Raw genomic sequence first — 23,713 nt, 5'->3', positions numbered from 1 at the left:
ATGATTTATGTAACATGTAACACGTTAGATGAAGTTTAAGTGGCTGATTACACCCCATTGGGTAGAAGATCCAAGGCAAGCCTAAATCCACTAAACTTTCATGTATGTTCGATCTCTGATATATCTGCATTTAATTTTTAAAAATTATGGCTGTGGAAACCACAACAGCATGAGAAGGAAAAAGAAGACAAGTCCCATAGATCCTGGCAAAAGTCTCCCTATAGTACAGTTGGGCACTGAGGTGGTGTTTCCAGATCTGGGAAAGATCAGTGGGATTGAATGGAGCACACAGTACAGAACCCTTAGCTTGCCCCACTACCCCGTTCTGGTGATTTGCCCTCAGAGATCAATAAGACCTCAAATGATTATGAAATAATACAAATGTGTCCCACGACTGGTATAATAGGTGGATGAGAATTTTTATCTTGTCTATGGTTCCGAAAACCGGAAGACATGCTATGCCTCATGAATGCCAGGCAATATTACCCTGAGTGTGTTGGACAAGTGTAGGTTTTGCAGGTTGTAGCAACTGTGGTAATGTTGTACTTGCTGACTCTCAGCTATGCCAAACAGTATATGGTGCTGTTTCCACAGAGGACAAGATGGATGGGACAGGACCAGATGGGGTAGCAGCACAGAAGTCGGTGTGTTTCCACTCTGAGAACCTGTACTGCTTTGTGGCTTTCTTCTTCATGAAATGTGTCATTAGCTCTTGGCTGGGAAAGAATATGATCCCACTGCTGAAAGATGGCAACCTTGAACACCTTGGTAGCAGCCTCGAGCAAACCAGTCTGGCTTACACCATGCTGGAGTTGTCTCCCTTAGCACTGACCAAAGTGGTGAGCAGCTACAGAGCCCTATGTCTGACTTGGCAAGACTAAGTCACAACTTTTGTCTCATCTGTGCCTCTGTGGACTGTGTATCTCTCTTGTTCATTTGCCTTGAAATTCAGTGATCTGCCTGTGCTTTGTTGTTATTTAGTCAGGTTGGTACAGACACCAAAATGTGGTGCTAAGTGGTGGCTCTTAGGGCTGCAGGTGAGTTACAGATGTGAGGAGTGTGTCAGAAGGACATGACTGAACAGGGCAGAGGACAGCCAGTGTTTCTAAGGGAATTCATGCAATGCAGTGTGAAATTCTCTAGGACACTCTTGTGGGTGCTTCAGCTTGACCCCTCTCTGGGACACCCCTAAGGATACCCCATCCTAAATGGGTTAACTGTAACTGATGAGATTCCTCACTTACACAAGATCTAACTGCTTAACATAAGCCCATAAGATCAGGATTTATATTATATTTCTTTATGGACATATTATCATTTGCTTACCTTAAAAGGTTGTATTGAGGGGATTCATTACATTTAGGAAACACATATTGGTGAACTGACTTCAACTACTTTTAAAGAGTTATATCAAAATAGTATCTGATGTATTGTACTCAAAACATTTGAATAATTCTAATGTAGCTGGAGGGGGACTAATTATCCAAGAATATTGAAATCTAATTTATACTGTGCATAGGTTACATTTTCAAGTTTCCTCCTCTGAAGATTACAAACATTTATGTTGACATTTTTCTTGTTGTGTACCTAATTAGGGTGACAATATTTCCACTTTATTTCTGTCAAGGTTAGATTTTTTCCCTCATTTTTTTCCTTTGGTGAATGGCTTTTATCTTGTCTGATAATGTGAGAAATGCTACTCTCTCCTCTTTTGCTCTATTCTGTCATTTTCAAAATCACTCTTTTGAACTTTCAGTGCTTTTTTAACTGCTTTACATTTAGTGCATATCTAACTTGCAGTCAGTGAATATTTGCTTGCTGCAAAGGTCTGCTTTAACTTCACTGCTTTCACAGGTGAGTTAGTACGGCTCCTCCTCAGCCCCCTTCCTCCTGTTCCTTTCTGCAAAGATGCCGGGTGGAATGGTCGGGGTCCGATGTTTCGCCGCTGCCTTTGGAAACGGCTCGACGGGCCGGTCCCGCTGCCGGCGCGGCTCTCGCCACGACCGGGCAGAGCAGGGCTGGGCAGGGCTGGCTGGGCTGGGTAGGGCAGAGAGCCCGCTCGCCCCGCGCAGTCCCGGCCGCCCGCGGCAGGCGGCCCCGGAGCCCCGGGGCTGCGCCGGGTCCGCCGGCTGCGGACGGAGCGCGGGGAGCGGCGGGGTCCCGGGAGCGGCGGGGTCCCGGGAGCGGCGCGGCGCTGCCGCGGTGAGAGCCGGGGAACGGGCGCTGCCGGGGAGCGGGCCCCGGGGGACCCCGCAGGAGGCGTGCGGAGGAGCGGGGGCCGGGTCCAGGATGGCCGGCGGGATGAGAGCGGAGCCGGGGCCTGGAGAGGGACCCTGCCCGATGGCGAGGGCCTTCAGGGCTTGCTGAGACCTTTCCTGACCCCGCTTAGTGAGGAGGCGGCGTTGTCCAGCACAGGTGCCGCCTTTCCCCGGCAGCTTCTCCTGGCGGGGCAGCGTGGTCTGCCCGCGCAGCTCTGGCATCTCCTCGTCTCCTCGGAGGAGCGGGGGGCAGAGCGGGAGCGGACGGCGGAAGATGCTGTGCCTCACGGTAGCCTTCCAGTTACTGCTGCTGGTGGTGCTGGTGCTGTGCAGCCAGGGTAGAGAGAGGTGCCCTTCAGCCTTCTGCGAGTGCTCTGACTGGGAGGATTACAAAATCACTTGCAGGGACATCTACTTTATTCCCAGCCTTCCGGAGGACACCCAGACCCTGTGAGTACCTTGGGATGGTTTAGGGAAGCCAGCTGTGAGTATTCATACTTTGCAGGCAGGAGATGCTCTGAGCTAATGTCCTATGAGATGAGGAAGCGGTGAGAGGGGAGAGGTGCTGCAGATTACCTGGGAGGTACAGGATAGCGGGAACGGCAGTGTGCAGACTCTGCGTGTGGCAGGAGGAGGTTGGAAAAGTGACTCTCAAACCTTAAAGAGCTGTGAAGAGATGGTTCATTGGATCTTAAGAGTTCTGTGAAAAATGTGGGAAAATAAGTAACTGGGCTGTTTGTGGGCAAAGTGAGCAGTAGGCTGGATTCTGTGTGGGAAGTGCTTAGGGGATGAGGGGAAGGAAAGTTAGATCAAACACAAATTTGTGATTAAAAACCAATAGGAACTGGATGTGTCACTTCACAAAGACTTCCACAAAATCCTCTGTGCATTTTCAGCTTCTTTGTCAAAGGTGGAAAAGAAAAAGAATCTGTGAGAATTCAAGTAAACTGTCTGGGAGACAGGGTACTTCAGATGAAAGTGTGGAGTATGGGATAAAGCAGCAAATTTAGAGTTTGCCAAAGTGATAGAGTAATTCAGGTAGCTCAGCCTAAGTGTTTCGTACATTACAGGCACAGTAGAAGATCTTGTCTGGGCTCCTGCTGCCAATCCAGATGAGCATCTTGTGTCATATCTGTCAGTCAAATACTGTAATGAGCCTGAAATGGCACCTGTCAGCTACAACAGAGCAGATGAATCACTCCTGGTTTTTGCTGTTTCTTGAGGTATAAAAGTTTTACAGTCTCTGTGGGAAGGTTCACTTATAAATATAGATTACTTTCTGATAAAGTAAATGAACTCAAACTCAGTTGATTTAATTGCAAGGTAAACTAGTAACAGATTGATTCCTTTATGTCTTGATAATGATTCTCAGGACTTTATATAAATAAGAAGCATAAAATTATTTGCATTTATTTGAATGCTTCTCAGATTTTTTAACACTGAAAGTAAAAGCTTAAATTGGCCACTTGCCTAGAAAGAACGAAAAAATATTGATGTTATTTCCATTATTTTTGCTTGCCTTTAATTTTTTGGATGGTTAGACTGCAGTATTTCAGTTAATAAGATTTTAAATTATACAAGTTTTTTGTTGTAATACTTTTATATACACAGTTTACTTAGGTTGAAATTGAAGTAATGTTATGACATGCACCAAGCAGTATGTTCTTTGAAATCTACCATGATAAGTTAGAAAATATAGCAGTTGCAGTTTATAGGACAAAATGCCTTTGTACAGACATTTAAAATAGTTAATAGAAACAATGAGATCACATAATGAAATTTGATACTTTCCTTGAAATATGCTGGTTTGATGGCTGAGAAGTATCTCTCTGCATACAGCTCCACAAACAAAGCACTTTGACCACTGGAATTCCAGTGTTTTAAACACCTGTACTAATGGGGGCTGTAAAATAATAAGCCATTGTTTAAAAAGACAAAAACACCCTGTGAAGGTCTTATTTCCATGGGAAAAGCAATTAATAAAAACAACAGAGAAATATTTTTCTGTTTATTTGGGGTGAAATTTAATCATGTGCACCTATTAGAGTGACCATTGCAAACTTCTCAAGATGCGTACTCCCTGCCATGTCAAGAAAATATTCCAGGTAATGGCAATTGTGATTTTATAGTATATGGTAGAAGCGGTAGAACGTGTGCTGCATAGTGTTTTATTTGAAAGCAAATGGGAGAATTATCTGAGGAAATAAGGAAAAGAGAGCTCTTTTCACACACAACCTCCCCAAAGAAACAAACAAAACATAACCAAATCAAAACCAAAAAAAACCACCAGAGTTTTTTACTTCAGTTTGAAGTTTTCTCTCTGGATAAAATGTGTTTATTTTCCTTCTGTTCTCTTATTTGAATTGCTGAAGTCTGGTGGACTGTATGCAATTCTGTAGTCCTTTGCTCTCTGCAAATGCCTTAATATTTCTTTCCCTCCATATGTTAAATGGGAGTCATAACATTTACCTATATGTGGGTTTTGTTCAGAGTGCTTTCAGATGCTTCAGACTGGATTATTTGCATGTGACAGTTAAAACAACAGGCAGAATTTTGTGAGATTGTAAAGTGTGTGACCCTGATTCCATCATGTTTTCATCCTTTTGTCGTACAATAGGCAGCAGTTCTGAATCAAAGACAAAAGATTCCGAAATAATTGAAGTTTCTGTTAATGTTAAGAATAAATAAATGCTTCCTTGAGGTGAAATACGTAGCTGTACATATTGCACATTTTATGTCAAAACTCTCTATAGTTTTCCCTAAATGCAGCAAGTTTGTTACTTTAGGCAAAGTAATTCTGCTTCTTGGTGGTAATGAGTGAACTACAAGATTGCCAATTTAAAAACTTTTTTGTGTGGCTATTCAGTTTTGTAGGGTTTGTAAGACTAAGAGACTGGTGAGTCTAGGAAAACTTTGCCAGCTTTTGGAGATGATGAGCTCTTTTCAATGCACAGGATCTTGAAACTCCAATTAAAGTTTCATTCTGATTATTCAGTCAGAACAGAACTGTTCTCATTTCTCTTTTACTACTTTAAAAGAATGGGGTGAACCATTTTTTAAGAAATGCTTACAAGAAATTCCAATAAAAGTTTATTTCTAACTCTTTTGGTAGAAAAGTAGACATGAACTTAAGCCAGAAAAGTGTGTTTATTTTAAACTGTTATTTATCCAAATATAGTTAATGGAGGTGCTTATCCAGAATCCCTGAATGCACAGATATTGATCTTGGAGATTACCTTTTTTCAGTACAAGATATTTTTGTTTACTTACACATACAGATCACCAAACCCCTACTCAATATTTTTCCAAATACATAATTGCATCATAATTCTTGAATAATTGTAATATACTTCTTGGCATCATTATGATGACATATTCAAGTGGTATCCCAGCATCACCTCAATGCACATCTCAATTATTTTCATTTTATAAATCTATTTCTAGTTGTTTTTAATTATTTTTCTTTGACAATAAAACAATAAAAATTTTGTGTCTTTTTCAGTGTGCATTACATCTCCTGCATTCACTTACTACAATAACTTAATCTCTCCCTTCCCTTCCCTTCCCTTCCCTTCCCTTCCCTTCCCTTCCCTTCCCTTCCCTTCCCTTCCCTTCCCTTCCCTTCCCTTCCCTTCCCTTCCCTTCCCTTCCCTTCCCTTCCCTTCCCTTCCCTTCCCTGTTAATAAGGTTTCCATTCTGTACCCAGGTGTTATTTTCACATCAACACAATCAAATTTGATTGAAATTGAACAAGAGGATGTTAGGCAAGAACAGAGGAACTGGTATATAAATAGATACAAAACCAGTACAGTCTTCAAGAATATACTCTTTTCATTAGGTACTAAGCTACAGTTCTGCATTTGCTCCAGTAAATTTGCCATAGGTAGGATACTGCCTTTTGAATAGTGCCCATATATTCTGTATATTCTGTAGGTAATATAGAATGGCTACACATTTTGAAATCATGTTTTAGTTGCAATTAATTCATTTTCAAAAAAAAAAAAAAGGTTATTTTCATTTGTAAAAGTATTTGACTATTTCTGAAGACAAAGCCAGATTTGAACCTTCTTAATTTTTTTTTTTTTTTTTTACCAAACATCATTATACTTACCAAATCCATGAAATCATTTTAACAATTGCCTTTCAGGTAATGATTGAAATAATTCTATGTACATGGCTGCAACAAAAAATGTTTCCTAAATACTATATTTTACATAAAACTAAACTTTCTTGTCAATTCTGATGCTTGTTATTATACTTACCTATATATTTTGCTTAGAAAGGCATCGTATTGCTTCTATAATTCTGCTGTTGATGTAGAACAATTCTGCATTTGACATACAGTAGGTCCAATACACTAGGTTGAAAAATTTGTATGTATTATTGTCTCAATTAAAGTGAAATGTTAAAGTGAAAGGATTTGTTCATAATCCCAACAGTAAATTGATGCACTGTTCTAAGGGTTCTTGAAGTAACGTACAAACTGTGCACTGCTTTACTGTACATACACAGGCCAACTCAAAGTGAGCAGATGAAGGACAGAAATTAGGGACTAAGGGAACGGGAAAACTACTAAAGACCAAAATAGTATCTTGTGAACGTTGAATACAATATTTTCTTTCATTCCTTATTAGTCATTGTATCAGTAACATTTCTTGTACGTTTGGAACATTTAAATTTCCTGGCACAGAAGCCTATCAAGTGCTAGGAACTGTTCAAGCACAAACCAAAATGCTGTTGCCATTCCTAGTAGAAACAAGCATCACTTCAGCATTTTTGGACTACACACATAGTTTTCTCAACAGAAAGCAGGAGGACTGCAAGTAGTTCTTTTTAAATGCTGAGAAGAGATTAACCTCAATAAGAATATCACACATTTTTACAGAAGACACTGGGGATAAGGCAGTGGAAATTAATTTGTATCATTTCCTTGTTTGAGAAGATGATGAGTTTTGATCATTATAGTAGCAAAAGAGTAGTTTATACCAGAGTTTAAAAACTCTTATTTTGGGAGTTGATTCCAACAGTGGTTTAACAGACTGATTCTGTAAGTGTTACACTACACTGAATCTTGAATTGCTATTATAATCAGTTTTCATTACAGTGTTTTCTTTTAACATAACATTTCCAACCCATTACACTTCAGAAGCACACAACAGTCTTCTCTTGAATTGGGAAACATAGCTTATTGATACATCTGTAAAAGGAAAGAAAAAGCTTAAATTTTACCAAAAAGAAAAATCCATATGACTACTAAGGAATAATTTACAGATTTTTTTGCAAATAGCTAATATCAGTGGAGAGGGCAACTTTTCATGAATCTGAGTCATACAGTCTGTTTGTATATTTGCAAAATCAAGAAATGTTTGGTGTTTTCCTTAACATGGGTTTACAGAACCTCCAAACAGTCTATAAAAGGTGATTGTATTTTGATAATTGGACTGTCTCAGGAAGTGTTTTAAAAATGTCTAAATGATCTGCCTTCATCACCAAGTGTGACTGAACCTTCCCACATGCAGTTCAGAGAGACTACTGTGAAATGCTAATCTTCCAAAACAGGAATAGTGAAAAAGAGATACAGTCTCAGTTCCTCAAAAACTCAACTTTAAACATGCTTTTGTGTTCTATTGGACGCAGCCCTTACTTATCCTTATGTTCACAGAATACACATTAAAGAGTCTCAAAAAAATTAACAATATATATTGTGAAGCTGCTAATAGCATAACAGCTTGCTATGCTATTAGGTGGCTACTATGTGGTAGCCAAAATTTAGAGAGTAGAAAAAGTAGCTTGTTTTACTCAAAAATGATAAATGAGCCATCTGCAAAAGGCCATTTTATGTCAACACCTTCTATTCTATTCAAGATTGTGCAAACCAGCCAGTGCCATGATACCTTACCCAAGTCAATGGGAAATGATACTCAGGATTTTGCAAAGTGCAATGCTATGGACTCAATTTAAAGCAATGAGAGCAGCTATAGTAAACACTACAATTTAATCCTAAATGTAGGCAATGGGCTGCTGACACATACTAAAAGAACTCCAGCCAGTGAGTGTCATCTGTCTGAATGTAAACAGGCATTTTAAATGGCACTTTTTCCAAAGAAAGGTTGAATCTCACAATGTGAAAAGATTGAGCTATTTTTTTCTCACAAATAAGTAGATACATAAATATAGAATTGAATAATTGAATTGAATTGAAACCTAATACTATAATTTAGCATAGAATCATACAATAGTTTGGGTTGGAATGTACCTTTGAAGACCATCTAGTCCAACCTCTTCTTCAAGAAGCAGGGATATCTTCAACTAGATCAGGCTGGTCAGAGTACCATCCAGCCTGACCTTGAATGCTTCCAGAGATGATTTATCTACCACCTTTATAAGCAATCTGTGCCTGGGTTTCACTATGGTAATTGTAAAAATGTCTTCTTTACATCTAGTCTGAATTGACCATCTTTTAAGTTTAAAATCATAACGCCCTGCAGTATTGCAACAGGCACTACTAAAAAGTGTTTCCCCAACTTCATTAGAAGCCCTCTTTAAGCACTGCAGTAAAGTGTCTCTGGAGCCTTCTCTTCTGCAGGCTGAAAAAGCCCAGCTTTCTCAACCTTTCCTCATAGAGAGGATTCCAACTCTCTGATCATTTTCATGGCCCTCCACTGAGCCCACACCAGCAGGTCCCCATCTTTCCTGTGCTTAGTACTCCAGAGCTGGATGCAGTACTCCAGGCGGGGTCTCACTAGGGCAGAGGGGCAGAATCCTCTCCCTTGCCCTGTTGCCCACACTGCTTTGCATGCAGCCCAGGATACGATTGGCTCTTCAGGCTCCAAGTGCACATTGCTGGCTCATACCCAGCCTCTCATCCACCAGCACCCCCAAGTCCTTCTCAGCAGGGCTACTCTGATCTGTTCATCCCCAGGCTGTGATGATACCAGGGGTTGCCCTGACCCAGGTGCAGCACCTTGCATTTGGTCTTGTTGAACTACACAAGATTTCCATGGGTCTATTTCTTGAGCTTGTCCAAGTCTTTCTGGATGACATTCCAACCTTCAGATGTATCAACTGCACCACTAAGCTTTGTGTCATCAGCAAATTTGCTGAAGGTACACTTGACCCAACTATTTATCTAATTGATGAAGATATTATTCTCTGCTGGGCACAAGACTTGTGTATTTTCCCACTACTGGGCACAACACTTTTCACTGTTCTCCATCTGGACACTGAGCCATTGACCACAACACTCTGAATGTGACCATTCAGCCAGTTTCTTATCTAACATTCCACCCATCAAATCCATCTCCCTCCAATTTAGAGAGAAGGATATTGTGGGGCACTGTGTCAAACACTTTACAGAAGGCCAGATAAATGACATCTGTAGCCCTTCCCTTGTCCCCTGATGTAGTCACTCCATCAGAGAAGGCCACTGAGTTGGTCAGACAGGACTTGACCTTGGTGAAGCTGTGCTGTCTCAAATCACCTCTCTGTTTTCCTTGTGCCTTAGCATAGCTTCTGTGAGGAACTCCCAGGAACAGAGATGAGATTGACAGGTCAGTAGTTACCCCAGTCCTCCTTTCCACCCTTTTAAAAGGTGGGTACAATGCTTCATCCTTTCCGGTCACCTGGAACTTCACCCGATTGCCACATTAAAACACTACACCCTCATATATTTTCTTGTATTGTGATCACAGACATACTTATTTCATTACTTTTGAACTAAATTTTGATCTAAACCCAGTACTGCTACTTTTTTTACCCTGAACTTTAAACTTTCATGATAGCCTGCTATAAAACATACTCTAATTACAATAGAGAAGAGCTGTATTTCTGAAATATTGAACTAAAAACCTCTAAATTGCTGCAAAGAAGGTTCAAACAGGATGATTGTAAGTGCAGGTGAACCCGGTGGTAAGAAATGATGATGTCTGACTCCAGTTCAGAAGGCTGAATGATTTCTTTATTATAACTATACTATAATACATTAATATACTATTTAAAGGAGATACTAAAACTACAAACCTACTTTTTCTAAGTACCATATCTAACTCACAGCTCATGACCCTTTTCTTGAGAGTCCAGACACAGGTGGATTTGATTGGCCATCAGGCTCAAACAATCCTCACCAGAATCTAATCAAGCAATCACACCAGGTAAACAATTCTCCAAACGCATTCCACATGGGGAAAACAAGGAGCAGAAATAGAAATTGTTTTCTCTTTCTTTTCTCTGTGCTGCTCTATGAAAAAATCCTGAGAGATAAAGAAATGTGCTTGCCACACAGGACCATGACATTTCAGAAAAGAGCATTCTGAAGAGGCTCAGTTCCTACAGGGAAAGAGAGTAAGAATAGGCAGTAATTGCTGGCTACTATTACGTTTAATCAGAGAACCACTAAGTGTCTAAAATTGCTGCCAGCTGTTTGGCAGAGGTCAAAAAGTCAAACTGAATGTTAGGAATTATTAAGATAGAAATATAGATGAAAATAGAGGAATTTTTTTCTGCCTCTGATTGTGTACATAGCACCTGCAAAAGGACATTCAAATGTATAAAATTACTTGCACACAAAAAATAACTACATAACAGCCACTAGCCTGTGTTTTCTCAGATTCTCCTTTTTGCCTCACTAGAAGATGTGCATGCTGCTTTTCTTTTTCAGACTTAATCTCCCTTGATCACCATGATAATTGATAGGGTAGGCTATCTGAGGGTACACCATGAGAGGGTAGCCTCAGAATGATATCAGCCAGCACCCTTATTGCCCTTAGGTGCAACATTTCTGGTCCCATTGTACTGCATGTCCAGTACACTTCAGTGCTTCTTTGGTCTATCCTCTACTCCAGGTAATGCTTCATTTCCTCAGACTGCACTGCCAGGCAAAGGACTTAAGAGGACTGGGAGCAAATGAAAAAAAAAAAAAAAAAAGTTTCAGAGAAGTGGCCTGATTTTGGGGAATAGACTTAATTTTCTTCATAGTACCAAGTATGGTGCTATGGATTGGACTGTATTTGGATTTGTGCTGGAAAAGAATTGGTGATTCAGGGATGTATTAGTTATTGTTGGGCAGTGTTTAGATACCCACAGCCTTTTCTGCTTCTCATACTACCCCACCAGGCTGGAGGTGCACAAGGAGCTGGGAGGGGACACAACAAGCTGGCATTTTGCTTTGTTGAATCTCATACAGTCGCCTTGGGCCATCATTCCAGCCTGTACAGGACCCTCTACAGAGCCTTCCTACCCTCCAGCAGATCAACATTCCTGCCCATCTTGGTGTCATCTGAAAACTGACTGAGGATGGGATCATTCCTTCCTGTAAAGTACTTTTTTACTCAAATCCAGTCAGAAACACTGGGTGATCACAAATTGAGCAAGGATAAGCTTTGTGGATTGGTGTTTTCTATTTTCTATAAATTGGCAAGTAACCAATGTAAATTCTTGCCTGCCAGTCTGAGAGTGTCCATATGTACCTCAGTTTGTAGGAAGAGGATACATAAGGAGTAAGAGCTTACTTTCAGTACCTACTTGTCCCGAGCACTGACCTGTACAATTTCATTTTGAATGAATCTAGTATTTATTTCATTTCTTAGGGCTGGGCCAGTTTTGAGGGATACTTTATGTTATTCTGTTGGACTGCTAGTTGTACGAAAGCAGCTATGTAGTCTTGCGTATTGAGAAGTGATTCCCTACTTGCAGAGTTCCTTTGCTGTGTGAATCTTTCCCTCATTCTTACTACACTGGTAATACTAGCATTGGACACTAGGTGGTAATCATCTTCTGGTAAGCTCAGCACAAATTTCACTATGTGAAATGCCTTTTTATAGCTATTTTTGCACCACTGAAAGACTATAATGCATTTATTTCAGAATAATTTAAAAATAAATTTTTGTTTGTGTTGGACTGAATTGGATATAAAAAGCTAGAAAGGAATGTGTCAATAGCTGTTTACCTAGCCATTACTTTGTTGTCATGTTTATTTCTCCTATATAAAAGCTAGAAGGTCACTGCTTCTTATAATTTTGAATGTAATTTTTTTTTTACTTTGTTTCAAATTGACAAACTCTGTTTCATATTAACATATGGTAATTTTCCCCCCTGTATTGGTGGAGAATAGTTCATTAAAATACCTAAAACTTTTGTTGACATGATTCAAATTATAAATCATATAATTTAAATCTGAAATTCTTTGGGTGATGTGTATTTGCTTATTGTGTTTTGTAGATGTGCATTTAAAAATTCTTTTAAAATGAAGAAGCAACTATGTAAAATATATATTTATTTTCTAATATATCTTACTGAAGTAACATCACTGATACTGCCGTGGATGTTAAAATAACATCTATATGGACATAACCTCTGGACCAATTGACATTCCCGTGGCTGGGGGCTTGTTTGGAGCCAAGTGTACTTAGGTCAGGAGAAAAATCAACCCACTGTTGGAAAAGTAGAAGTCTTTACTCCTCTTTGTAACAAGTATATGGAGTAGAGAAGGTAGACTGGGGAAGTAGATTCTTCCCTTGGGATTATAGGAATGTACATTCTCTCAATTTATACTTTAATTCAAGACAAAACCTTGGAGATTTTCTACATATATTGTTATTATTAAAATCTATTTCTACAGTTTTATTTCTTGTATGCAAGTTCCAGAAACTTGATAAGTCTCAAGATGATAATATATTTGGTTATGTAAATCAAATATAATTGTAGTAATCAGATACTTGGCACTATGAAACAAAACAGAATCAGGAAATCATCCTAATTTGTTTATTTCTTTTTTCTTTAACTGTTGTTAAATAGCAGCTAGGGGAAAAGATTATCATTGTTCTTGATTATTCTTCAAACTGTTCATTGACTAGATGTTCTGAAAGTGTATTCCCAAACTGTATTGGAAAACCAAAGATTAAGAACAACAGGTTGTAACTGTAAGTTTAACAGCTATCATAGGCTGATTTTCAAAAGCATTTCCTCCTTTCTTATTTAGAGGAGTGAATCTGCTGGAGAGTCATTCTGGTAAGACCTTGGCTGTTGATAAGTATTTGCCTCAAATATTGTGGGTTTTTCTGAAATCTCCTGCAGATGGGTAAGGTGCCACCCCCGCATCAGATGTTATAGGAGGAAGAATGTACTATTTATTACAAAGAAAATGGAGAATTCTGGAGAGGTAGTTGCAATTGCTCTAATTCAATTTTGGCTGACATTCCTGAATTTCTTGCTCAGAATGAAGGATGGGATATCATTGTGGAGCCTGAAATTATTAAAAGAATTCTCTTAATACTTCAATAACTTCATTGGGCAAATATGTTTTGCTGGCCATGCTCTAGAGTTTTGGAAGGTCCATTGTCACCACCGACTCCTGAGTTCTTGAGAGGGATGATGCAGAAAGCTGCAGTTTAGATTGATGGTGCACACCAAACAAAACAAGCCACATAATGAAACAGGAATAGAAATGAGGCAAAGATGGCAACATGGAGAAAAGGCAAGATAAGTACAAAAATATTAGAGCAGAGCTGAAGCTGTGTAGGACTTTTTAATCTTAAATTATAGTTACCAAAGGATATTAACTGCCAAATTTTTGTTTCTCTAGGAGATTTTTGGAGACTCATCTAAGAAAAATTCCAAGTGATGCTTTTTCCAATCTCCCCAACATCTCTAGGATGTAAGTTCTGTTCAGTTTCTGATACTATTCTTTTAAATTTTTGTTAAAAATTACTCTCCTTCTCCAAAATTCTGCCTCTGTGTATAAAAATTTGTGAAATGAAAATATTAGGGTAACTTTGCTACCTGGCCACTTACATTTTAGAACTGAAGGTAATAATTCTATTGTTTATAACCTGAACCAGTTATAGGAAGGCATTTTGTGCATTTGTGAACAAGATCACTCCTCCTTTATTGAAGATGATGTGATAAATAAAGCTATAAAACATTTTTTTAGGTTGCAAATTACAGGAAATCATTTCACTCATAACAAATTAACGTATTCAGTTTCCAGTCCTGGCTAAAAATTTGTTTCCAGCTGCCAGCATGATTTGTAGCACAACTTATTGGAGTCCAGAGGCATTTCTAGACTAGAGATGGACTTTTACCAAAACATTAATATTTATGTGATGTGAGAGAGACTTCCATTGTGTCATTTCTTTTGTGTGCAAACACATGCATGGATACAGTCCACAGAAGCAGAACCAGCTGCATCTACGTTTGTCCCGTTGAAGGTGGCTATGTTAAGGAAACTTGCCTGTCTGACCATCCAGGAGCCACTCTGAGAGTCACTTTCACACCATTACCAGCTCGACCGCACATTTCCCATAGCATAGTCTCAGATGTCCAGATATTTTAATGGTTTAATCTTGATTGAATAACTAAATAACAAAATAGCCCGAGTTTGGTGCCTCCAAGGAGGGACCCCGAACAAAGGAATCCCTGGGGTTTTACACCCTCACGATTTAAGTACCCCAGGGTCCTCACTCCTGCTGTGTCTCTGAGTGTGCCCCTCACCTGGCTGGGCCAAAGGACCCCGGGCCCTTTGTAATGCAAAGGGTCAGCACCAGTTCATGGCCCCTGGCCTCGGGCTCCTCCCACCCAGAGCTCAACCTGCATCTCACACTGCAGCTGCAAACCCAGCTACCTGTGCTGAATGGATTCCTCAACAGCTGCCCTTGCACTGTACTGCTCGTTGATGTCAGCAGTCTTGAGAAAAAGTTGTCCCGCATTTGTTTGTTCTTTGTCGCTGGCCCATAATCTGTGACCCTGTGCATGTCTGTTTGATGCAGTGAATTTCTCTGCCACCTCACAACTCCCTCCCCAGAATCAGAGATGTGTAATTTAGAAGGGACTCAGGAGAGCTCTAGTCCACAGTCTGCTCATACAATCCAACCAGAATGCATAGGGCTCTAACTCAACCTGCTGCTCAGCTTTATCTGTGGCCACTGTTAACTAATTAGGCCACCTCATTAGGCAACAGGCCCATTTTTTTTCTTCTTCAGCTTTTTATTACTAATGTAGCAATAGGAATTCTTCTTGCCCTTGATGTCCCATGCAAGTCTCAATTCTATATGAGCTTTGACTGAATAGCTGAGGATGATCATTTAAGAATTCATGAAAAAGGACTTTGGGGGAACATGGTCTGCCTATTATATTTAATAGTTTCATGCAAATATACTGAAATAAAGACTTCCTAAAATCCTTTTAAGTAGTAGTTCTTGGATATCTGCACATCTCGATCTAATCAGATAGATGGGGTATTGTTTGGGGTTCTTTTGGAGAGGGAGGAATATCCCTCACATGATGTATAGTATTATATATGAATGGGATAAACTTAGTTTAGAACAGAGTTTGATTCAATGTAAAAGGGTGTCAGCTCTTCTTTGGCTCCAAAAGCTCCACTGGCAATTTAAATTTGAATAGTGTCAATGCCCATCTAGATATTTCTTATAGCATTACTACTACCACAAAACATGAATTCCCACCCTCTTGATATAAACTTCAGGTTAGGGAATTAGTACCTGTGTAACTTTTATGTGTATGTCTTGGCCTCTAATGTACCACATGTCTCATTTGCCTCTCCCAGCCCATAATTTCCGTGCAATGAAAACTGTGCAATGAAAATTACCAGATCGTTCCTGGTTTTGCAAATTCATCTAGAAAATGTTCTGAGGTTTCAAAAGGGGAATATATACTGTGTTTACTGTTCAAAATACAGCATTTCATTTTGCTATATGGTGTCTACTTATATGATTTTCACAAATAAACATGTTTTTTTAATCTGTACTGAATAGAAAATTTAGTTGTCCTCTTTATGAACCTTGTTTAAACAAAAATTTTAGAGCTACAATTTCTCTTAAAGGAATGTATGTCTATGTACTCTTGATAGCAAGAAGTAGAGATTTTTTCTCCCTGTGCTGCTTTTCCACATGAATGAGAGAAAAAACATTTTAATTATGTGCTTAATTGCAAAGCTAATTGTCAGAAAGGCATTACTGAATAAAAGAAGTTTTATAGGATATTCAAATGCAATTGAAGTTTCTGGCTTACACTCTTAATAAGGCAAATACACTACATCTTGGTGTAAGGGCTTCACCTGGTGTTTTCTGCTGACTTAGGAACATATTGAACATTCCGTATTTTTAGGGTCAAGCATAAGGAACATTTTTTTCTGGGTTTAGGATGATGTTTTGGGGTCACATTCACGAGTAGCTCACAAACACCTGGTCTGTAGCTCCTCAAAGTGTTTTCTCTACTGCTTCTCCACACAAGGAGCATCCCACAGTTCTCTCTGCCAGCAGCCCCATGTAAAGCACAGTTCCCCTGTGCACCCTTTCCTGTGTAACACAGTGCCTTTCCCAGCCTGTGCACTGCTGTCCCACAGCCAATGCCCCCACACAGCTCCCCACACCTCGCATGTGCTCCCCAGTGCCAGCTGATACAGCACAGCACCAACTCAGTTTCCATTGCCTTACCTGCTCCTGGCTGTCCTCTCCTGAAGTGCCCCACATGTCACCGAGGTGCTCTCCTTCAGCAGCAGAGAACAACAGGGGCAACTGATGGGCAGTAATACAGGGGATGCTGAGGTTAGAAAAAAACAAAGAAAGGTGGAGAGAGGGAGAAGGAAGAAAATAAGGGCTGGGAGAGGGCCTTGTGGGTGGTGCCAAGTGTTGATCTGATTAAAATCCTGCTCTCTTTCTGAATGTCATCATAGATGGATGAGAAAAATTATGAGAAAACAAATGAAGAGTCACAATGGGCACTAGCTGTGGCTTCCCAGTGTCTGAGACCTGTTTATTTTTCTGTTTGCTGGTGTTTAGTTACATCTCAATAGATGAAACACTTCAGAGTCTGGAGGCCCATTCCTTCAACAGTTTAAGCAAAGTCACTCACATGTAAGTACTGTAATTTAATAAATGAATATAGTGATGAGATAAATTTGGAATGTGTGGAAATAACATACATGATGATGTTCATCATTCCTGTCTCCTATGTAGCTAAATATTCCTTTTTTCATTTCCTTTCTCCATAATGTGGAGTGAATCAGTCTCTTTTTTGAGCTTATTTCATTGTGCTTGTTTTCCATACATCTTTTTCATTTCCTTCTGTATCTCCCATAGAAATTTAGGTAAAGGTAGTGAGAAACTAATGGGAGTGCATTATGAACTTGATGTCAAGTTGAAATAAAATGGCAACTAAGAATTATTTCTGTCAATTTACTGCAGGTAAAACAGTAATATAAGCATCAGAAATAAAATCAGAAGGACCAAAGCACAAAGCAAAATGGCACTAGCTGGAGACATGAAGAATAAGTAATCATTCTGAAAGTGCACTAGTAAAATGAAGAGTGTTTATATGGTTATTAAATGGAACAAAAATATTCTGGAAAAAGGCTTCTGGGAAGTGTTTTTGCACCTTTTTGTTCTCATGTTCTGACCAATCCACACCAAGTGACACTGAAAGGGCAGTTACAGAACTGGTGGGACACATCCAGGGAATTCTTATCATCCATCAGGACCCTGTCAAAATGAGAATGTAAGGTATTGAGTAGAGAGCTCCATAGGACCCATCCCGTATCTGGTACTCTTCCATGTTTCCATTACTGATCCAAAGGAGGGATTGGGATCCAAAGGAGGGATTGTGCCACTGTTATGCTCAGCTGAATTACAGTTTGGCATATTTCAGAGATTTTTGTTTGCAGAGGTTCCATGGGAGAGCACTGTTGGTCATCATGGATCCAGAACACATGGTCAGAGAGAAAAGTCTTTTGTGTCCGAAAGAAAACATGCCAGAGGTAGATTGATTTTTTTAAGGTTGCAAGAGGTGAAAGCTACCACCCATTTGCCCACTAATGTTTGAAAAAGTAATAATAAATGTTAAAGTAGATTAGACGAGACTCATGTCAGCCTCTAGGAAATATATTCCTATGGCTGGTATAAATAAACACTAGAATTGTTTTCCTGGAGACATTGTCTCTACCACTGCAGGCCTTTAAGGCTGTATGATCTGAAATTCCATAGATCTATTTAATCTTCACTCAGAGAAACAGATTGAATTAGATGATGATTAAACACTGCTGTGTTTTCTGTGATTTTTTTTCCTTTTACTTTACACAGTGTGAATCAGAAAGACTAACACAGTTGCAGGAGAAAAATATAATTATTGTTAATGAAGATAAAGAGAGAAACTAATGCTGGAAAGTGTAAGTGACTCCTCTAAGAGACCATGACTGGCATATCTAGAAGCAGAGTCGAGGATCCTGAGATCTACTTCAGGCCAACAACATGCTCCAATACTATTCCTGAGTTTCACAGCAAGGCTTTGCTGTGATATTAGTACTTACCTTTGGTTATATAATTTCTTATTCTGTAGATGTTTTTTTCCTAAACCTGTCATGTCCATGTTCTCTCTTCCTCTTACATAGTTGTTGTGTCTTTAAAATTTCTTGTTTAACACAAATGAACATTTAATGAAACATTTACTGGCAGCAGATTTTATCAGCAATGAATAAAGCATCTGCCACTATGCACTACAAATTCCTCATATGGTACTTCTTTTGTGGTTCACCTTATTAGAAATTAAAGATAAAATGCTCCTGAAAGCTCCAAAATAACACCCACTCCAGCCCCCAGGCCTAGATGTGTTATCCATGACCAGGAAGCTGCAGGTCTGTGCAGGAGTCAGCCGAGTTCACAGGCACCTACTCTCATGTCACCCCTGGCACCGGCTTGTGGGGAGGGCATGGAGGGAATGTTTCCTGCTCCACTATACAAGGGTATGGTAGTGTGTGACCCCTTGTATTTCTCGTAAAGCACTTCCAAGAGAAACTGTAGACAGACATACAAGGTAACTTTTTTTTTCCTGCACAAGAGCCAAAAATATTACATAGGACAAGACATCAGAACTCTGCTCACAAAAGTTATAGGAAAACCCCAAGACTCTGCAGATAGCTCACAAAGAAGGGCCACCTCTACCACTTAAATGTGCTTACCAGGTTTATAAAATCTGTTTGGAAGTAAGGCACATGTATAATTTAATCAGGGAATATCCAAGCATCTGGCAAGTTAGACAGTTGCATATAAGCTGTGAAAGAAAGCAATTTATAGATTGATAATTTTTATGAGTTCTTTCTATAACTCCTGGTTTGTTAAAACCTATCACTGTTGAGTTTGATTTACTTTCCAAACAACAGGATAATGCAGGGATAAACTTGCAAATTGCGCTATGCATTAATGTTCTCATTTTACATAGTAGTTTTAAAGTATTATTGCTAAAATAATACTAGGTTAAGATTAGCACAAAGTATTTTAAAGGAGGTTGAGATTAACAGTTTTGAAAAGTCATTTCACAGAGTTTTATTTTTACAGCTTGTCTTTGAACTTTCATAAAGTGCAGCTTTATGTAAATAATCTTTTTACCCTAACTGAAACTTATACACACAGTTTCATTCTCAAAACATTTGCTTTTAGACATAAGAACTTTTCAAGAAAAAATTCAGTGTTTGTGGAAGGGAGAAACTAATGCTTTGCTTTAAGCCAAGTGTTATGTGAATAGGCATCCTGTGTTCATCATGATCTGCCTCCCAAGCTTAGTTAGTGCACTTCAGCCTTGATCTTCAGAAACCCATTTTCTCACTCCTTATTTGGTACATGTGCCACTGTCCTGACTTTCTGTTCCTTCCAGACCTCATCTCTTTAGGCATAGGTCATATTTTTATGCATCTATGCCTTTCAAGTACTGAGCAACTTCTGCAAACTAAGGATACTGACTACCTGCTGTATTTTAATGAGCCACATCTCATTTTGCTGGTAATTAATGGCAAAATTTCCACTCTATGAAGATGCAAATAAGGAACAAACTGCTGGTTTTTTTCTCCCCAGCTGTGTCAAATTGGTCTCACAATGGTTTCTTCTTTCTTCTTTTTATATTTATCTTTTTTAAGTACGTCTGTTTACGAAATCAGATCTCTCTCATACAATTCCATAAGTATGTATTTTTTGTAAATGTAATTGTGAAGAGGTCTGATTAGCAATCAGTGTCTCTGTGTTGTTGCCTTATTAGTAGAACTGAAGCTTGGTAACATTTCAGTAAATAAAAACCTGTTGTAATTAGATCTTTCTTTCTCAGGGAAACATTCCTGCAAACAGAACCTCAGAACCTCTTTTTTTTTTTTTTCCTCCTTTCTCTGTGTCTTGGCTCACCCTCCCCTGGTCTCTCTCTCTACTCTCTTCTCCTAACTCATAAAGCATTCTCCTCTTATGCAACCATATAAAAAGCCCTCTCAGCATTTGGGAACAAGGCCAAAGGTTATGGTTCAAGTGGCTTGCCCTCATATATGTGACATCATTTGGAGAGCTGGTGGGGGACCACTCTGCAGCTCTGCAGTAAGATGGAGCCAAGGGCCAGAGCAGCCCCACCATCCTCTGGGTGAGGGCTGCACTTCTCTTGGACAGCTTGTGATGCCAGGCCATGGGATACAGCGCTGCAGGAAGAAGAGAGAAGCAACTGCAGAGGAAGACTGAAGAGATTTGTGGGGGAGTGCTGAGTACCTGCTGTGAATTTCAGAGCTGGGATAAGTGCTGTGCAAAGAAATCTTGTTAAAATCTGCAGTCTGGAGGTAGGGAGTAGACTGTTGGGAGCCTAAGCCAGTTTTCTGGTGCCAGTGGTGCAAAGGCTTAAACAGGTGCATGCAGATGAAGTAACATGGATGGTTTGGCAGGGGGAGAATAAAACATGGAAGTAGATGTACAAGTGAGAGAAGCTAAGGTAGCTACTAAGTCTCAGAAGGTAGAGAGGAGGACCCAGATTATTACAAGACAATGAAAAAAAAGATTATTTAAAACATTTCACAATTGCTGACCTGGATATCCTTAGTCTTTGTCCGTATCTCAGCATAACATGGCTATATTGCTACTCTAAAACCAGATTTGCAATTTCTGAATTCTGGGCTTAAACAGACTCAAGAATATATCAATATTGCAAGGCAGGTATGAAAAACACATCTGGTAAACAAAATTTAGATTCCACTTAAATATGTAAATGTTTGTGCTTCTTTTAATGTTACCAAATTCAGACAGAATTTTAAGTAGTATATTAACCTTTCTGAAAGTTAGCTGGCAAACATATGTCTCAATTAATTAATTAGCCTAATATTTGAATAGTTCTTACTATTAGTTTCATTTTTAGATTCATTTGGATTTGAACGTAGTTATAGCTTTGCAACTAAACATAAGCTCATAGTTATTTGTAAGCCTTGACACATATCTTTATATCATCAAGTGACTTTCTCTGCACATCCATTCTTGATGTGATAAAGTTTTTTGTGTATTTTCATTAAAGAGGAAAAGTGAATTGCTGTTCTTGGACAGTCAGGTGGTGATTTGATTGTGAACCTAGTACATTTTTAATTTCTAGTCTGAGTGCCAGAACTTAAATTTCAAACACCGAGTGTCTTTAAAGCACAAATAAGCCAGTTTTTAAATGGTTTCTGTACTTACAAGAATAGAGTTTGTAAAGCAACTTTGAATACTTTTGCAAATACTCCACTAATAATTCTCTTAGCTTGTGGGTAAGTAGCAGCGTACTTTTTTTTAATGAGCATCTCTAAGTAATTTCAGTTAGGACTGCAAAGTGAAATGTTTGTTCAGGTCATCTTTTGCCTTTTTGCATCAATGGTCAGCAAAAATGCCTACTAACTGTCTCAGGTTTTCTGATATCTTAAAAGCACTTAATGCCCAGAAGGACTCAGAATTTTAACACTGCTGTATGCCATGATTGTTCTATTTGTAAAGTGTGTCAAAGCTGTGTTTTGACACACAAAACTTTGTGTGCCAAAAGTAATTTAAAATCAGCTCTCACAGACACTTAGATTTCTGGGAACTAGCTTACTAGGAATTTTAAGTATACTCTTTGGCTTTTTCTGCATTTTAGGCAGCTTAAACTACTAAAAGTTTTCCTAGACCTGCTTTTCAAAGGACCATAACTTTTTAAGTTCACGAGTTTCAATATTTTCAACTCACCAATTCATAGAAGATAAATGATAAAAGTGCAAACACTGCTTGATGAATTTACTGATAATCAACTTGCTCTTCTATCTTTATGGACCTTTTGGGATTAATCTTTACACCACAACAGTCTTATGATTAGAGTTTGAAAATTAGGGTCATATAACATTTATGTGCCTTTGAGTATATTACTCATGACTGATTACTGTAAAAGAAATTGTGAAATGCAGTTTGTCCTGTTAATTGATGAGATCAGAACTATTCAAATATCTTTCCTCCTTACAGGCTTAACTTCATGGGCTCCAATATTGATGGAGCAATAGATATCCTTTAAATCTGTGATTTTAGGGAGGAATTCCTTCCAGTACTCTAAGACTACTTATGTTAGAGTATTTAAAACAAGGGCAGCAGCACAGTTCATGAATGGAAATGAATTTGAGGATCTGTGGGAAGGAAAGGGTTGGAAAAGAGAAGATTGGTAAGAAGAGAGAAAAATAAATCAGATTAGAATTGTTTTCTTTCAGAAACAAATCTTGCACCGAGGAGATGTTGGAAAACAGTGTCAGAGAATTCATGTATCTGTGTTTGTTTTGGTTATTTTTTGTCCACTAAAGTGAAATTTTCTCACAAGATAACGGAAGGTTGTAAAAGACTTTAAAGCATTCTTCTTATAGATTTGGGGCATCTTTGTAAGCAGGGAAAGGAGATAAGAAGTGCGGGAGATTGTAAAACACAGCCTGGTGAAGATTTGCACGTGTTCCAGGCCCCCTTTGATATGTAAGGCAGCACTCAGGCATCACTGTGTTTTCTCCCTGCTAATATGAGCCTAGCAGTCTATGTGTCTCTACTTGATTTTTCTGAATCCTCCAGCCAGCAATATGATGGAATAAATCTACTCTTTGCACTTCAGCTGTGTGTCATGGCTGACTTGGTGTTACCTACATTTATCCATGCCACACAAGATCTTTCTCTTTTTCATCCAGATAAAATGAGAGGCTGTGGCAAGCACATTTCTCTCTCTCTCAGGATTTTTCATTGAGGTGCACAGAGAGAAATGAAAGAGAAAACAATTTCTATTTCTGCTCCTTGTTTTTCTCTTTTGGAATGTGTTTGGAGAATTGTTTACCTGGAGTGATCGCTTGGTTGGATCACGGTGGATTGTTTGGGCCTGACTGATGGCCAGTCAGATCCACGTGATCCTGTGTCTGGACTCTCGCGAGAAGGTCACAAGTTGTGAGTTAGTTAGATATGATAGAGAAGGTAGCATGTAGTTTTTAGTATCCTCTTTTATATAATATATTAATGTATTATAGCATAATTATAATAAAGAAATCATTCAGCCTTCTGAACTGGAGTTAGAAATCATCATCCTTCCCATTGGGTTCGCTGACATCAACAACAAGAGGCCACATATTCAGGCCAGTCAGATGCAGGAGGCACATTTAACTGGACTAGAAGTAGGGAAAATTGGATTTCCGT

At 39.1% G+C, this 23,713-nt stretch overlaps 1 protein-coding gene across 2 annotated transcripts in view; it reads left to right on the top strand.

The window, feature by feature from the left end:
• The first annotated feature begins 2,251 nt into the window (after positions 1–2,251).
• TSHR (thyroid stimulating hormone receptor) overlaps positions 2,252–23,713 on the top strand; it is a 44,735-nt gene continuing 23,273 nt past the window's right edge. Inside the window, exons 1-3 of one of the 2 annotated variants that reach the window (XM_068192682.1) lie at positions 2,252–2,708; positions 13,837–13,908; positions 17,051–17,125. In XM_068192682.1, coding sequence (XP_068048783.1) covers positions 2,533–2,708; positions 13,837–13,908; positions 17,051–17,125 — 323 coding nt within the window. In that variant the 5' untranslated portion in view covers positions 2,252–2,532. Of the gene's footprint in view, positions 2,709–8,863; positions 8,990–13,836; positions 13,909–17,050; positions 17,126–23,713 lie in introns of those variants that run through there. The other variant, XM_068192683.1, reaches the window with a different exon arrangement.

The sequence above is a fragment of the Anomalospiza imberbis genome, chromosome 6 (assembly GCF_031753505.1).
Source record: "Anomalospiza imberbis isolate Cuckoo-Finch-1a 21T00152 chromosome 6, ASM3175350v1, whole genome shotgun sequence".
NCBI classification, from domain to species: domain Eukaryota; kingdom Metazoa; phylum Chordata; class Aves; order Passeriformes; family Viduidae; genus Anomalospiza; species Anomalospiza imberbis.
This window is presented reverse-complemented; position numbering and strand designations above follow the sequence as displayed.